This window comes from Lepisma saccharinum, chromosome 9 (genome assembly GCF_977018435.1).
Source record: "Lepisma saccharinum chromosome 9, izLepSacc3.1, whole genome shotgun sequence".
Classification (NCBI taxonomy): domain Eukaryota; kingdom Metazoa; phylum Arthropoda; class Insecta; order Zygentoma; family Lepismatidae; genus Lepisma; species Lepisma saccharinum.
In genome coordinates this window covers 35,719,534-35,738,010 of record NC_139237.1, presented here as the reverse complement: position 1 = coordinate 35,738,010, position 18,477 = coordinate 35,719,534, and the positions used below count along the sequence as shown (strand labels likewise).

Sequence of the window (18,477 nt, the reverse complement as noted above, 5' to 3'; positions counted from 1 at the left end):
TATATTAACATTTGTTACAATGTTGTACTTTTTTGTTGAAAAAATATTAAAAAACGTCTGAAAATGAAAATAAAATTTAACAAATTTTTGTTCATTGAAGAGAGGAAATTTTGTAGATTTAAGAAAAATGTTATAAATAAAAACAAATTAAAAATATTTTTTCTATAATTTTTTGAAAAACAACGAAAAACCGCAGACCAGAGGTAACAATGCTGTATTATGAGGCCAGACCCGAATGTGTTAATACTTATTGTATGCCGACCTCCATTGCGAAGTGGTTAGCACATCGTGCAGCAACGCCAGGGGTCCCGGGTTCAAATCCTGGCCTGGACATAAGTATTTGTCAGTGTCCTTTCATCAATTTCATCATATCATCGCGATTAGCTAAAAATGGCAGAAAAGCGAAGTAAAATAAGTCAAATCAATCAATATTATCATAAGTCATTATCTTCACGATTAGCCAAAAAATACAGAAAAGTGAAGTAAAATAAACCAAATCAATCAATCATTTCTATTTGATTATTTTACACAGCTTTTCTACCTCTTGGGTTAAATGCGATGATGAGATTGAATGATGACCCGATGAAATGGCAATGGGACAGACATGATGCAACCATAGATGTCCAAGGTCCGAACCTGGGACATCTGGTTTTGTAGTGGTTTATGATCACGTGTCGGGAGTGAAATCCTTTGGAAGAAAAACTAAAAGAATGGTGAAAGAAAACAACATTGTACGGTGCATAAAAATGCATGTTTAGGTCCTCTAGAAAATTACATTTAGTCAGTAAAATTAATTTTGAGGGACAAGGCCTGCCAAGTGGTTTTCCATTCGGTGACACGTGTTCACATTGACTACCATTTAGTTTTGAGAGCACAATTTGCTTCCATATTGCTTTCAAGTAGCTCCCAAATTGTCCTCACGATGTTGGGCCAGACATAAGTTTTGGAGTTCCTGCCAGGGATCAAACCTTGAACCTATCGCACCAAATAAGAGAGTGCAATCATTTGAGCAGTGGGAATTTTGTTATTTCCATTGCCATCATATATCCAGTATTGCACACACAAATAAGATTAATTTTAAGAAAAATTACCCAGGTAGATATGTGCATAAAATTATTGTGTATTCCCCAATGTGTATAGGCCTGCCCGATGGCAGTGGTAGCATCAAGGGGTCCCGGGTTTGATAGATTAGCATTTCTGTGCATAAAGTGGACTTCAAACAACAAATCAAATCAAATCCAATGTGTATAATCCGATGTCACAAAAGACTCAGACCCCATAGAATAGTGGTTAACGAGATCGCCTTGCACTAAAGGGTGCCAGATTCGATTCTGGTATAATATATATATCTACATGAGATAGCTTGAACTCATTACATAAACATTTCATTTTCGCACCGTCATACTTGTACACGTGATTCCAGAACTACATCTACATCCACTACATCTCAAATCTTCTTGGAGAAAATTTACAAATCTAAAGAGTACGGACTAATGACACTGTTGTTGGTGTCTCAAATCTAACGTAAGAGAAAATACAAGGATTTTTAAAGACTGTCTAGATGCCATTAAGTTAATGAATTCATTCTGCATTTAGATTCCCGAACAATGGCCATGGATTTCGCGAGTCTATATCCGTTGATATTAGGTGGCTACAGGAGAAAATAGCCAGCCTCCATGGCAGAGTGGTTAGCACCTCACACTACCCTTTTGATGCTCGCAAACATGCTTCTAACATCTAGGCTGAACATTGCGGTAGGGGCACGTAGTGGATATAGTGAGAAGGAAGATGGGGAAGAACATTATAGGGGAATGGGATAGTGAGAGAGTGGTGCAAGCACTGGAAACCATTTGGGACAATGGGTACAGCAGAGTGGGAAGTAAAATCATCAAGATTAGTGCTTGAGCCGTGTGCTGGCGGAATTGGTTGTGAATGAATGGGAGAAGGAAGTGATAGTGATAGGAGGAGCTAAATTAATTCTGTTTTGTAGATATGTGGATGATTGTTTTGGGATATGGAAGGGAACGAAAAGGCAGCTGAGTAAATTAGTTAAAGATATAGAAGATGAGAGAGCAGGAATATTCCTTGAGCTCGAAACTGAACAGGAAGGGACATTAAATTTCTTGGATATTATGATGAAGAAGAAGAGAGGAATGGGGATTGTGGCTATATGGTATCAAAAGAAGTGTTCGGCAGGAGTGTTCTGCCACAAAACAAGTGATGTGGGTGATGCAACAAAACATAATTTTATAAGGAACATGGAAAGTAAACTTGATAAAAGATAAAGATGGTGATTTTCTAGCTGACCCAAGCGATATTCTAAATAGATGGAAGAACTACTTTAATGACCTTTTAAATGTCCATGTAGGAGATAAATCAGAAGTAAGTGAAGTACACACAGCAGAACCTTTAGTTCCAGAACCTAACTTGACTGAAGTTAAAGATGCTATTAAAAGGCTTAAGAATAACAAAGCACCTGGCATTGATTTAATACCAGCTGAGTTAATTAAATATGGTGGAAATTCATTAATATGTCAAATTCATAAATTAATTTGTTTAATATGGAATAAAGAAGAAATCCCTCAACAGTGGAAAGAATCCATAATTGTTCCTGTGTTTAAAAAAGGTGATAAAATGAACTGCAATAATTACCGTGGAATTTCTCTACTCTCAACAACATACAAAATATTGTCTAACATTCTTTTAACAAGACTAACCCCATATGCTAATGAAATTATAGGTGATTATCAATGTGGATTTAAACGTAACAGATCAACTACAGATCAAATTTTTCACATTAGACAGACACTTGAAAAAAAGTGGGAATATAATCAAAATGTCCATCAGCTATTCATTGATTTCAAAAAAGCATATGATTCGGTCAAAAGAGATAAATTATATAATATATTAGTAGAGTTTGGAATACCTAAGAAGCTTGTTAGTATGATAAAAATATGCACCAGTGAAACAGAAAGTAAAATTCGTGTGGGTAATAATATGTCTGACAAATTTATAATTCATGATGGGTTAAAACAAGGAGATGCATTATCTCCATTGCTCTTTAATTTTGCCATAGAATATGCTGTAAGGAAGGTAAAAGAAACTAAAGAAGGACTAAAATTAAATGGTGTGACTCAGTTGTTAGCATATGCAGATGATGTAGACTTACTGGGGGATGATATAAATACGATTAAGAATAATGCTAAAATATTTTTCAAAACTGCTAAAGAAATAGGTTTGGAAGTTAACAAAGAGAAAACTAAATATATGCTTACAGGCCGAAACCAAGTGTTAGGTAATAATCAAAATCTAATTATTGATAACAACTCGTTTGAACCAGTTTCCAAATTCAAATACTTAGGAGTAATATTAACAAATGAAAATTATATTAAAGAGGAAATAAAAAGTAGGCTTAATTCAGGAAATGCATGTTACTTCTCTCTTCATAAACTTTTGTCTTCTCGTTTAATATCTAAGAAACTAAAAGTTAAAATATACAAAACAGTAATTTTGCCTGTAGTATTATATGGGTGTGAAACGTGGTCCCTTACATTAAAAGAGGAACATAAATTGAGAGTATTTGAAAATAAGATCCTTAGGAAAATATTTGGACCTAAAAGGGATGAGGAGACAGGTGAGTGGAGAAGGTTACATAATTTAGAACTACATAATTTGTATTCATGTCCAGATATTATTAGAATAATTAAATCAAGAAGACTTAGGTGGGCAGGCCATGTGGCACGAATGGGAGAGGAAAGAGGAGTTTACAGGATTCTTGTTGGGAAACCAGATGGTAAGAGACCTGTAGGAAGGCCAAGACGAAGATGGAGGGACAACGTTGAGATGGACCTAAAGGAAATCGGTAGGGATGGAAAAGAGTATATAGATCTTGCTCAAGATAGGGACAGATGGAAGGCCTGTGTTGCTGCAGCCATGAACCTTCGGGTTTAAGAAGGCTAGAGAGTTAGTTAGTTAGTTATAAGGAACATGGAAGACCGAATGAAGAAGATATGCACAGAGAAAGGGGAAGAAGAAATCAAGATTAATAGCCTGTGGGAACAACTGGAAGAGAATGGCTATGAAAAGAAAGACACAACATCAACAGAAGAAGGAAAGAAATAAAAGAGAGACGAGGAAGAAAAAGAGAGATTATTTGGTATAAGAACTATGGAAGATGCCATAGATAATATATGCAAAGTGCTGAGGAAAGTGGGTATAAGAACTTACAGGAAGGGAGGACGCACTGTGTTAAATATAGCCAGAAAGAAGAAGGAAGAAAAGAGAGAGGAAGAAGTGGAAGGGGTTATCTACGAGGTGAAGTGCAGAGGATGTGAAAGTGTATATATAGGGGAAAGGAAGAAGAGGCTGAAAGACAGGTTAAAGCAACACATGGATGACGTGAGATTGAAGAGAGACAGGAATGCCATATTCAAACACACTAGAGAAACGGGACATGAAGTAGAATGGGATTCGGCTTGGCGAATAGGAAAAGAGGAGAGCTAGTGAAAAATGGAAGGAGGCCAAAGAAATAGAGAAGACATCATGAATTGGAATGGCGGACTCAAGATAAACAAGGAATGGAAGAATGTGTTAGAGAAAGTTGAAAGGATGAGAAGAAGGAAGGAAGGAAGGAAAAGTTGAAGAATGAACAAGGAAGAAAGAGAAGAGAAGAAGTCCAGGGGAGGAGTTATTCATCCATATCCAAAAAGGCAGGAGGGGTGGGGTAATCATAAACAGGTAGTTCCAGACCTGTCAGTGTGGTAGACCCATTAGTCAACTGTCAAGAGGCGACTTGTATTTATTTCCTTTGGAGAAATCCTCCAAGATAAGGACTATCAAGATGATTTGTTTTTGTGTGGTTAGTCACCCTGCTATGTGTATGTAATCATTCTGTATCTGTATTTTGTCATTTTAGTTTAGTTCTTCCTCTGAGGAAGACCCTCATACAGGGTTGAAACGTTACTTGTTAAGTGTTTTTATTTCTTAATAAATCTGCCTTGGTCAGCAACTTAGTGTTTTTAATATGGAAACAAGGCTTAATTATATTAATACAGAAAATAATGTTACCTTCCAACATATAGGGTCCCATGTAACTTGACAAATCGAAATATCGAACGATAAAAGGTTCCATATGAAAGTATAATAGTATTGTGGGAGCAAGTCACCTACGCTTCCCTGGGAGGGGGGGGGGGCAGGGAGCAACCTTGAAATGTTAAAAGGGAACCCCTATTTTTTATTGCAGATTCGAATTCGACGTCCGAAAATTCATAGGTTTGGTCCGACACATTTTGTTCCATTCGTGATAGATAGATGACACCACAAGCGCAACGTGTTGGTTGTGTCTCGCAAATGCAGTGGCTGGCAAGTGTGTGAGAAGGGATACTGTGGCCTAGAAGCATTGTGCTCGCGCTCTCAGTAGTCAGTGATTGTATGGTCAGTGTAGTGTGACCGCAAAGAGTCGAACGACACAGTGAAGTGGGGTATTCAACATCATGGATTATCTATCCGTAGAAGAAAAAAATTGAAACAATCCTTGTTTATGGTGAATGCAGAACGAACATCGACGATGCTATAACCCTTTATGTGGAACGTTTTCTTGACAAGCCACGATCGCGTTCTTTGTTTGTTCAAGTTGTCAAACAGTTTTGTGCTGAAGGAAGTGTACAACCTAAAAAAAGGGTTCGTAGAACAACTGCCACTGGAGAGAATAATCAAAATGCAGTCCTAGCCACGGTGGTTCATAATCCCCAGGCTAGTACGCGAGTAATATCATCGCAGTCAGGAATTTCTAGCAATAGTGTTCAGAGAATATTGAAATGTCACAAATGTCATCCCTATCACGTGTCCATGCATCAGGAACTTCATGGCGGCGATTTTCACAATTGAGTGGTGTTTTGTGAATGGGCACGTGAACAAATACTAGTCGACCAGCAGTTCTTTCGTAGAGTATCAACGTATTCGACGTATCAACCTTCGCAAAAAACGGTCAGGTTAATCGTCACAATATGCATTTTTGGGAGTGTGGGAAACCCACATTGGTTGCGTGAAGTTGAACGTCGACTTTGGTCGGTTAATGTGTGGTGTGGAATCATAGGCGACAAACTGATTGATCCCTATGTTATTGACGGTACTTTGGACGGGCACAAATATCGAACGTTTTTGCATGAGGAATTACCGACATTGCTTGATGACGTAAACCTTGCACTGCGACAGCACATGTGGTTCCAACATGACGGTTGTCCAGCACATAATGCAATAGTAGCACGGGAGGAATTAAACCGCATGTACAATGGTTGTTGGATCAATAGAGGCAGTCCAGTTCATTGGCCTGCGTGATCTCCAGACCTTAGGTCGCCAGATTTCTTTTAGTGGGGTATCTGAAAGAACGTGTTTATCGAGATGTGCCAACAACCTGCGCAAACATGATCGAACGAATAAGAAATGCTTGCGCACACATTGATGCAGATACACTTCTGTGTTGTGTTCAATCATTTGAACAACAGATCAACAAATGCATTGAAGTTCGAGGACATCATTTCGAGCATTGCATGGAATAATTGCATCTAGCACCCTGATGGTGAGAGGCATCCTCGCATCTTGGATCGTGGCATGGCAGTTGCTATGTTGTGTAGTTCCAGTCTTGAGACTTTGCCTCTGTATATGCGTTAGTCAATTTAGTCTTTTGTCATGGCTGGTTTGTTGTGAGTCAGATGATGTCACTTGCAACTGTCGCAAGTGTAAGGATTGACTTGGGTAATAGGATTTAATACCTGTCTTATGTTCTAGGTAAGATATGTACTTAGAGAAATTGAAGGTATAAGGGTAGCAGCAGGTAGCAAAAAGATTAACGTAATGGTGGTGATGCCCCTAAGGGGAGTTGGAATAGGTATGATATGTTTTGGGTACAAGTCTAGTGGTTTTTGGCTAAGTTGGTAAGGTATATTTAGGTAGAGGGTTACTTAGATCAGGGTGTTTAGGTGGGGTGAAAGTTGAATCTGGAAGTTCTTGAAAATCAGACGAATTTCATGGTGAAGACTGAATCTTCTCATGTGGTCATCCAACTAGTGACCAGGTGCAGCACTGCGTCTTCTCAAATAGCGTGGTCACCCATTCAAGTACTGACCAGGCGTGACACTACTTGACTTAATATCTACTATTAGTGTAGTCTTGGCATCCGGTATGTTCTTCTGGCGAGTGGGACCTGGCCAATAAAGTTGATTGTGTGATTTTGGTGGTGAGGCTGGAAGGCCCAAAATTTTGTTCTCTCCCTCATCATGAACTCGGACAGAGTTTCCATGTCCAGGTCATCATGGATTTGAGTGTTTCTGGTGAATCTGTCGGCACCATAGATTATGCAGAGCATTCTGTTTTGGATGGATTGCAGACGGTGCCATCTATCTATCACAAATGAAAAAAAATGTGTGACAAAACCTATGTATTTTCTGACGTCGAATTCGAATCTGCAATTAAAAATAGGGATTCTCTTTTAACAAGGTTGCTCACCTGCCCCCCCCTCAAACTGATCAACCTAGCTACGTCCCTGCATTTATGTTAACACTGTATGCCAAGCCACCTTTGTTTGAATGTGACAGTGGTTTGGATGGTTGAATCCATCCACGTCTAGGTGGAATATCAAGAGAAATAACATCGATTATAGTCTCTGAAACCTTGTCCGGAACATATAGTTCCCACAAAAAGCACATTCACTTTGACTTTTATAGAGACCAAAAGAAAATATCATAAAAGCAATGTTCAATCGTTAGTCTGTAAAATAAATGCTGTTAAATAATCATAAAACATACCGCCATAATTCAATGTAGGTACTAGTAAGATATGTTAATTAAATAAACAGTTAACATACTCAGTAGGTGGGAAAATTAGCCTTAATTGGGGTGTCTCATTCATGACCACATAACCAGAGTGGAATGCTCAAGACAGAGGTGGTATGTAAATCATACCCTGAACTTACCTTCCATTGTGTACTGTATCAAACATAACTTGAAATTGTACAAGTTGAGTATACTGCCCCACGGGAAGAAGGTTTTTGCTTGATGAGGATGAGTGATATGATAAAATTGATGAATTGACACTCACAAACATCCATGCCCAGGCCGGGATTCCAACCCGGGACACCTGGTGTCATAGCACGATGTCCTAACCACTCCGCCATCTTCCTTGAGTAATTATACAAATGATAATAGAAAGTGCTTCGTAAGTAATTTGTTTCTCTATATCTTATGTAACTATTATTCGCTGCATAACTTAGGATTAATTATATTTGTATGTCTAAATAGTAGTTACAACTTTGCCACCTAACCTGCAACTAAAATTGCCACATTTGCTTCTGGAAATGAAGAAAGTCAAAGAAAGTCATGCAAAATTTGAAAAGCTAATGTGTCTAAAGCATGTAGATTAGGGATGTACCGAAGATGATTACAGGTGTATGAAAATCGGCAGAAACTGACATATCGGCATCGGCAAAAACCCGATATTTAAACCGGTACAGATAATACTAGAGTTTACCTTCTAAGTTTTATATTTTAATTTTGTAAGATTTATTGAAAATTAGGTTGTGATTCTTCATCATTTGTAGTTTTTGTAATACAATTATTGCAAACTCTCGTTCAGAGGATCAACCTACCTCAAAATCAAAAATAAAACAGTACATTGCTGAACGAACCAAAATGAGTATCCAGACCTGAAACAAGTGGCAAGAAAATACTTGGGCGAACCTGCTGTATCAGTATTCAGTGCACGAGTGTTCAGTGTTGCTGAACAGATTTGCTATAAGAGAAGAAGTAGGTTACTTCCAGAAGAGCTTCCAAAACTAGTGTTTCTGAAGTTGAATCTGGCAGCATTCAATTTCCAACGTTAAGCCTCGGCTGGATGTTGAAAGAACACCAAATTTTGAGGGTATCGTTAGTTCCGTTCTAACAACAGTGCCAAGGGAACACGAGGGAGGCGCTGACGTCGCTTTCAAGAAATTCTCCTTCTTCCCAGCCACAAACCCTCCCATATTCTTACCATCGGTACCTCGCTGCTTTTACGATCTTGCAGGGAGGGGAAGAATGGAATTGTCGTACCCACTGGCCATTGACAGATGTTCCGGAACCCTGAAGAATAACTGTTTTCCTTTCCTTAGTTGAAAAAAAGCTTACACATCGTTCTTTGAGATCACCAGCCTATGCACTGTGAAGCTGCATGTTTCTTTTTGTTTCCGTCGGTACATTCATTTCGTTACAGTAAAATGGCCAACTTCCATAGATTATGTAGTAAAATACGAAGGGGCGAGGTGTAGGGGCCCCACAATGTGCTCTTGATTTTTTTATATAATCGCAGAAATTCCACAGATAGTGTCGCTTATAAAAAAAAAATAGATTTACGAAACAGAAATCTGGTTCCCAGTAACATCATATACGACGTATGCGATAACAAGCAGTGACGTATTATCTCAGCCAGAGGGGCCCCGGTAACTTGTTATATGGGTCCCCCTCCGAAATGCAGAATTAACTTACTTTCTCGCAGATGTCAATCGATAGGAAAATATCCCTCATATCATACCTTTGTATCTACGCAGTTTGTCGTAAACGTAGTGTAGCGTGTCAATTGTCTACAGTTAGGAATCCAGTAGAAATATTCAGTTGCTCAACCAGTCGATCCTTATTTTACAACAAACATCAAAATTGTTAATTCGTAACCTTTTAGTTTTACACGTGATATTTAAAATGTAACTTCCCACCAAATATTTTCAAGGGGGGGCCCAATTCTTTTCATATTGAAATAAGAGCTGAAATGAATTTCCCACATTGTCTACACTTGTTACGTTTTACTTCAAAGGGGCTGAAAACCTCAGTTAAAGGTGGGACCCATAGTAAATTATCCCTTTGCTGTAAAGACCATTATTCCATCCTCTGCCACACAGGGTATACAACTTATGAGTTGAATGTGACCATTATTTTGTGTAATTTTGTAAGTTCATATTTCTTACAATTTGGCATTTTGTGGACATTTCTGTCGAACTAGTTCTTATTTTCTAATGTGTTAGGGGATTTTTTGATCTGCAGTGTTCGAAGGGAAAAATCCTAGCTGCAAATTTCCTTGTTCGCGTTGGGGATAGAAGGAAGGATCCTTGTGTGGAGCAACTTGAAGATAATGAAGTAGGTGAAGGAGAATGATTATGCAAATTCAAGCACTGATGGTCTGTTAATAAAAAGGTTCTTGTTTCATGAAAAAGTCTTTAAGAAAGTATGATCACTGGTCTATCGAAAAAAGAATGGCAGCTTTAAAATTATGAATAATGATGTTGAGGTCTACTAACCTGTGACAACCTCCTTTTATTTTGGGATGGGCTCAGTCCTTCGAAGCTGCATTTCATTGAGTGATAAATTTTCAGTGAATAGAGTTCCTTCGCAGCTTTATTATCTATCACTCAAAGACTAGAGTCTGCAGTTATTTCTTCGTAGCAGATTGGAATTTACCTTGTGATAGGTTACTACCGACAATCTAGATGTAAGGTTCAACCCCCATTACTGAAGGATAAGTTTGTTGCTTGAGTATATTAGGGTTACTCACTCAGTATTAGAAGGCTAATATGAGCGACTCTTACGTTGAATCTTGGCCTGGAGGAACCAGGGGATGGCTTACGGGCTGAAGGCACATCCACCTCAAAGTCCAAAAGAGGAGTGTTTACTATTTTTTTACAATTCCACCAAAACAGTATTTTTTAATATTTGTGTAATATATGTAACTTCATAAAAAATATTTCAAGCAAAAATACAAAGCATCACGAACAAAATATTTGGCAGTGGGAAGCTTCCCCCCCCTCCAAAAGTGATTCCTGGCTGTGTAGCTGCGTTGAAGTAGAGAAAATATTTCCAGATTCTTCTTCCAGTTATTTTTCAGAGATTCAGCCCATCCTGATTTAGTTTCAAGAAAGTACTACAGTGATATAAGTCGATAACAAAAAAATGGGAAGGCATAATATTTGAGGTAAAAGTTAATTTCTTGTACAACGAAGGGGGGAGGGCAGCTAACTATTGTACTTCCGTCCCACTCTGGCATCATATTTTTTTTGGCACTAAGGGGGCCCCTTAATATTTTACTTGCAGGTGGACCCGAAGATCTGCGCTACGCCACTGAGTGGCTCGGATCCCACTTTAAACTATACGTCCAGTCCCGATTTGCCTTTCTGTGAATATAATTGGTCTTAAAACAAGTTTAGCAAACAAACGTTTTGCTATCAGTTCACAATTATGATTGGCTGTGCTCTAATAGTGTGGTAGCGGTGGCTCAGTCGGTAATGCGTCTGACTACCATGCTAAAGGTCCCGGGTTCGATCCCCGGCCGGTTCAAATCCGGGAACTTTTCTAACGGTGGAAGCAGCCCCGGCGACCACCCAGCGTCAAATAACATGGGTACCTGGGGGAAACCCTGGGGGTTAAAGGTGGTCAGGAGCGTGATGCTGATCACATCACCCCCACTCACGACCGGATCAAGAAAGTGTGGGGCGTTACCCCCACACCCCCTATACGCCTCCATGGCGTGGTGCTATGCACAGGGGAACACTTTACCTTTTTGTGCTCTAATAGTTGGTGGTATTGATAAGTGTCCAAAATGGATAGATGCACGTAAAGAGTGAGGTATTTGCAAAATTTCCGGCAACTACTCTTGAAGCATCGATATATTATAAATTGTACATATATAGTCTCCCCAAAATAACCAAATATTAGCAAGTAGATGTAGGACTTCCCCTTCCCTTTCAAATACCATTCTGTACATAACCGCCGAACTCGGGACCTCTATTACTCAATATTAGTCTGTTCGATACCCGTTGTAGGCACATGGCACAGTGGTTCTGATCCCACTTTAAACTGTAGGTCCAGTCTCGATTAGCCTTCCTGTGCATAAAGTGGACTTAAAACAACAAATCAATCAATCAAGATTAGTCAAAAGCAGGTACGTATCAAGAAATATATTTCGGGGAAGAGTGTCTGAACCAAGTCTCAGAAATAATATTAGCAATAATATAAATGATTAAATTAAAGTATTCACATTGGATTAATGACATTAACTAAATATGTAAATTAATGTATTATTATTATTATTACTTGAATAGGCAAAAAGACGGTGTAGAAACAGGGATATAACAAAACGTATTCTTTATTTAGGTGTAGTTAATATCGCAAAAAAATGAAATGGGAAATGAATGTCAAATAGATCAAGGATCGAATATTTATTGAATAACAAAAAAGAAGGTTGGATCCAGTAGACGAAAAGTAAATTTCTTGGTTAGTTCCATAAATCTTCTTTGACACTGGCCTTCTCAACCGTATGTTCCCAATATAATCGTTGCCTTCCAATAAGTTCGGCAGAAATAAATAACCTTCGATTATACAACAAATACTAAAAACGTATATTTTTATTATTTAATTTCAGTACTTGTGTACGATGAATTAGAGATTATAATTATATTTTCCTATATATATTTTGTTTTGGGGGACTGAACTTGTGAACTTGGATCGTGCATAAACAGTGGCACAGGAACATTTTTCATCTGTAAGGTACAAAATTCGTCCTCAATATTATATATAATGGAAAATCAGAGTTTTGTCATTTGAAAGTAGCGAATTTCTAATAATTTTAATGCAGGGTGTCATTTGAAGGGACAATAGAAGGGATTTTCCCCCCGTCTTGTTTTGAAACATCAAATTTCTAGTTATGAGTGATACATCTTAACCTGGGATCATTATTTTCAACCCACTTGTAAACTATATCGTACTTATGGTGTTCCATTTGGATTCATTTAAGTTTACCACACCATAGCTACATACAAAAAATTCTCGTTATGCAATTTATGGTGACTGTGTACAGTGACACCAATTTATACATGTCTGTGGGGCCCGAGCCCACCCAATAATTTATGTAATTTGTGAATTCAAATTTTGGAGCCCACCCAGTGTCTTTTTTAAAAAAAATTGGCACCCCTGACTGTCTCTTTTAAATGCCATGTATTCGGTATTTTTTCAGACTTCTGGTGATTTACAAGTACTCTTGTATCGAACACTAAAACTGGGTGGTGTATCTGACGTATGTTGAGTTGCTTGGTCATTTAATCTTCTTTGAGAGCTTGTTGAGATCTGTAGTATTTTGTTGTGTTTTATAAAAATAAGTCGAGGTGGTCCCCGATCGAGGAAAACCATACGTTTGAAAGCATTGTTTTCAATCTTCGTTGCACAGTATGAATGGCCGCTTTGAAGACAGGTTTATTTTTCCATATAGTCCTATTAAATGCACACACATGGCATTTAGATGATTAAGAACGTGTGTTTTATGGAAACATGTCAGGAAACATGTCATGTCAGCCAAGACACATTTTCACCTCACTCAAGGATTATGTGAATTCAATTGAAATTGTACCAATATCTACAACTGAATGTGAATGCGGGTTCCGTGCCATGAATCTAACCTTTACTGAACAGAGGGAGATTAAATATTTGGTTATATGATAGAATAAATTGCCGTAAATCAATTTTAGTGTTGGTGTTTTATTTTCATTTGGTATGAGCTCAAATTACTATTTTAAAAGTTCGTTTTAAAAGTAATTCAAACACAAAGATTGTTATTGGGGGTCATTTTGAGTTTTTTCGACTTTATTACTACCTTCATTTGAATATTTTATTTTCTAAAAATTTCTAAAAGATCCTTCAGCACCCCCTCTGCGTATGCATGCCAGTGCCCTCTGGATCTCCCTCCCCTAAATAGTCCTCGCCTCAAAAGTGACAGAAAAGCCAAGGTGAATTCCTTTTTCTAATATCTAATTCTCCGAAACTATTTTTTTGGAATGAGAAAATAGAGATTAAAGTTGATTTGAAAAAAATAAAGTATTAAAGGTCAATAACAGGGAAGTTTTCCCTTTGTAAAGTCGGCTGGGCATCTCACTGGCCTGCAGGAGACTAAGATTAGATTCCTGGGCGTGTTTTGTAAGGTCGGATTTTTGCGGCCTTCTCTCTGCATAAAACGGCTCTGGGGTTCACTCATTCTCAAATAAATAGGTACCAGTAGAGGACGACACCCCTAGGGGCAGGGGAAGGGTAAAGAAGGCTGGAGCGTGATGCTTAAAAACCAAAGGATAGAGAATGAAAGTGAAAATAAAGTTTGATTGATTGATTTGTGGTTTTATGTCAACTTTATGCACAGAAAGGCTAATCGGGAGTGGACCTACAGTTTAAAGTGGGATCCGAACCACTGTGTCATGTGCCTCCAGTGAAAATAAAGAGGCAAAACAGACTGAAAGAGAGGAAAAGGAAGAGGAAAACCAACCAAAACAGTCTATAATAACAGAGGGAGGGGTGGATTGAGAGAAATGAAGATAAACATTTCTCACGATGGAGTGAGAAAAGGAACAAAGAAAAGAAACAGTACAGAACGATAAAGAGATAAAGGAAGGAAGAGAAACAAAAAGAGAGGCATACAGAGAAATCTATAGAAAGAGAGAATGAGAAACAGAAACAAAAGGTAGAAAACGAAATAGAGAACGAGCAAGTGGAGGGAGAGAGGGAAAGAGAAGGGCAAGAAATGAAGGAAGCTCTATATCTGAAGAGCCAGGGAGAGAGAGCAAAGAACGCAGGAGGGAAAATGGAACAAGACCTAATCGTGAAAAAGATACTATGGTTTTACACACAGAGAGAGATAAAGGAGTTATAAATAAAAGGGACTTTTCTGTATTACAAGTTCTAGACTCTCCCAAGTCTCAAATGAGGCAAAAAAAAAAAGTCGCCCTAGTTTCGAGTGTAAACGAAATTTTAAAATTTTTCTCGCTAAACTGCTGGAAAAGGAATACAATTCAATTGTATTCAAATATTATGCACCATTACCAAGGAGGGCCTACTTGTAATCAGAGGGCCCCGGGTTCAATAGCCGGTGAAGGAAAGCCGCTCCCGAAGGAGTGGTTTGGATCCCACTTGAAACTAAATATTAAGATTTCACCAGATTTCTGACTGTGATGCACCGCAAAGTCATAAGTCCAATAGGCTCGAATGTCAGTTAATGAATGAATGCTTCTTAGTTAATGTTACCAATGTCAAGTCACTGTTCAAATTGAAGGGGATTCCAGGAAAGTGTCTCCTGTCTCATTTTCCCCAGCCTCTACATCTTCAAACCAGTAACTTAAATTTTCCCCTTCGTAAATTTTCTGTTATTTTTGTATAACTTGTATTTTAATTTTTAGGTTCATTTAACGCAGACACGTCAGTCAAAATTGTCAATTTTTACATAATATTACATTAATTTTTGTATTAAGTCCTATGTTATGCACAGATAGGCTAATTGGGATTGGACCTACAGTTTAAAGTGGGACCCTAACCTGGGAACTCTTGATTACAAGGTGATGACGTTACCACTATGCAATCGGGGAGCATTAATTTCAGATGAAATTCATGGTTTGGAAATAAATTTATTAAAATGTTGTTACTTCACACCAAACTGACACAGAGCATTTTCATCCTATTAAATTTTGTGCTTTATACGTTTCATAATAATAATAATAATAATATGCATGATGATCATAATAATAATAATATGATGAATGTTAATTTAATTTTTTATTCTATTATTTACTTTGAGCTTCAATAAATTAAAATAAATCAGTTCTTGGGTCTCACCGCGCTGCAAGAGATTTAGTATAAGTAATATAATTGTATTAGGTAAAAAAAAAAGTCAAAATGCGAAAATGGGAATCTCTGAACCACTCTCTTCCATCCTACATTTTCTTCAATTCCCATTATGATGCATTACCTAGATATGTAAAAAAAAATCGGAGAGCATCACAGAGTAAGTCAACGAAGTAACTGGCTTTCTTCTTTTGGATCAGACTTGTAAACCGACGTAATTTGCGTAAACTAAGTGATGGCGATTCACTTCCTCGACTTGCAAGACTATCTGTCTTGTATTTTGAAAGTAGCCACCCACTGAAGGAATGAATGCACTTCCCTGAGTTTCCTAGGTCTTTGTGCGGACAAAACATAAACCAGATGTCAAAGCAAGGCAAATTTACAAATTGCGGTGTGAAACCCTCCCCCCCCCCGCCCCCTCTGCTCCGAGCGGCACATGACCGGTGCCACAGATGGGAGAATACACATTCAGAGGGTTGCTTGCCCAGAAGCGACAGCAGCGCCATAAGCGGAAAATCCTCGAACTTCTAGAAGGCGTGGGAACTACATACTTGTATTTTTTGTAATAAAATTATGTAATTTCTGTTGAAGATATTGTGCAAACGCTTGGAATTATCTATCTAAATTCACGACACAAAGATGCACAATGTTGAACCTAAATGGTAAGATGATTTAACGCCCCATTTAAAGCTGCTTTCACATCCAATTAATGCTGCGTTTCCAATTTTTTGTACGCTAAACTAGAATCCCAATTCGATTTTTTATTCGATACATCACTTAGTGTATCCTTCTAGAAAAGCCTTGCAGAGTATCACCGAAATTGGAGGCATATGTTAGGAGATTTTGTCAACAGAAGGAGAAGCAGTTTTCAGCTGTTGAGAGAAACATCCAGCCGAGGCTTAAGAACAGGAATTCATTTTGCATTTCAAAGAACTGCTTGTGTACTAATGTCAAATCTCTTGAGAATCTATGTTCTTCTTAAAGGTTCACATAACCACTTTTTTTAGATGCAAATGTACATTTGAATCTCTTGATAATAGATATGTATATACATAAGATATGCAATAGAAATGTACATAGCAAATTTATTCTTGTCATGCTGAAAATAACACCCCATTTCCTTTGAATAATCTTATGTATCGGAATTGGTTAAATATCGGCATCGGTATCGGTTCCAAAAACTATCGGTGAGTACATCAGAATCTGTAAATTTTCAGCTTCATCACATCCCTAATGTACATTATTCTTCATAATTTACTACATACCTCGTTATCTTCCATAAAGGAGGGGTGGCTTATTCAGCATTATAGCCATGAGTTCGCGGCAATCCCCCTCCCCCTGAAGTTTTATCTTGCAACTTCTATCACACGCACCACATTATTACTGTCTCCATAATCTGAGACAGGAATGAAAATTGTTTCCAAAGATTTCCGGAAGGAGTGACGTTGTTTAGGAATGTGTTTCATTTATTCTTGTTTTCAGTATTTGGTTTAGATATGCGAGTTAAATTATTTTTTTTGTCAAGAGATGGCGTATGTAGTCCAAGTATCAGCTGTTTGCGTGGGTGCCAAGCAGAGTAAACAGTCAGCGAGTGAGAAGCAACATGGCACGAATCGCGTTGACATGCAGCTGGACATTACCAAGAACTATTGTCGTCGGATGTGATCAGTATTGCTTTTCAGTTATTCGTCAATGTAGTGCTTTACAGGTAGAATATAGATATCTTAAAAGAACCAGCGTGTGCTTTTGTGATTGTGTTTTCTCCCGAGAATCAACGCAACTCCCTACATTTTTATGGTCCTCCAAGCCTAGGATGTCTTATCTCTACCTGTCGTTGTGAACAGTGAACTGTGTGGTGAAGTAAACGTGCAACGGTGTGTTCTCATTTTATGTTGACATTACGTGGTCCAGTTGTGTAAATTCATATCTGGAAACCAACATTGGAGTAACGGAGGGCTCGTGATAATTTGCAGTAGACAAAACATGGCAGTGATTCATGCGTGCATGAAAACACGAGAAGTATAACGTTCATTTTGATTGTCGGTGGGACAACAATAAGCCGAAGCATTAGTTTTGTGTTGATTCAAGGATAATGTCGTCAAGTGTGTATATGTACAATAATACTTAGCATACATATCACGTGAAAAACTGAACATTTCGTACAGATAGCAGAAAGAACATTCTGGAATCTCGATACTAAATTTATTGCGCAACAAGCATATGCAGAAGGCGGGGAAGGGAATCAGCTGATTCTTCGTGCGAGCAGTGTTTCCAACCGGCGAGACGATTTTGTGTCCAACATTGGCAGCGCTGAAGTTTGCAGGTAATCAGGCTTATTTTATTACCATTTCCCTTTCTTTTCTTTACATTACATTAAGTTCATTAATTGCATTGTTGTGAAAAACATTATCAGTTATCCTTTCACCATGACAGAGGCAGAGATTGAATGTTTAAAAGTTGTGCGAGGAAGCTACAAAGGGCAATTGACCCGTATGAAAGTATTCGTCGATGCATTTGGCACTAATATACAGAGTGTTCAGGAAATTAAACTGAGATTAAGTCACTTGACTGAGATGTTGGACAAATTCAATGACGTTCAAACCAGTTTGGAACTTCAATCGGAAGCAACCGAAGATGAAGTTCACAGAATAGAATTTGAAGAAAGGTACTACAGCATTAGGTCTCAAATGGAGACAATAGTGATGCGGCATGATCAAATGAATCAGCCCAGTGTTAGTACTAGTTCTGTTACATCAGTTCAGTCGCAACTTAGACTTCCAAAGATTTCCATACCCTCATTTGATGGAAA

General features: G+C 38.1%; 2 protein-coding genes across 3 annotated transcripts in view; one reads left to right on the top strand and one right to left on the bottom strand.

Annotated features, from left to right (window-relative positions):
• The window catches only part of LOC145992000 (sulfotransferase 1 family member D1-like), a 513,969-nt gene that overhangs the window by 128,603 nt on the left and 366,889 nt on the right, over positions 1 to 18,477 (top strand). The window lies entirely within an intron of this gene.
• LOC145991998 (uncharacterized) overlaps positions 1 to 18,477 on the bottom strand; it is a 62,394-nt gene that overhangs the window by 6,201 nt on the left and 37,716 nt on the right. Inside the window, exon 3 of one of the 2 annotated variants that reach the window (XM_083128003.1) lies at positions 7,255 to 7,398. The exons of the other annotated variant lie outside the window; for it this stretch is intronic. Within the exon in view, the coding sequence (XP_082984129.1) occupies positions 7,395 to 7,398 (4 nt within the window). The 3' untranslated portion in view covers positions 7,255 to 7,394. Of the gene's footprint in view, positions 1 to 7,254; positions 7,399 to 18,477 lie in introns of those variants that run through there. 2 annotated transcript variants of the gene reach the window in all.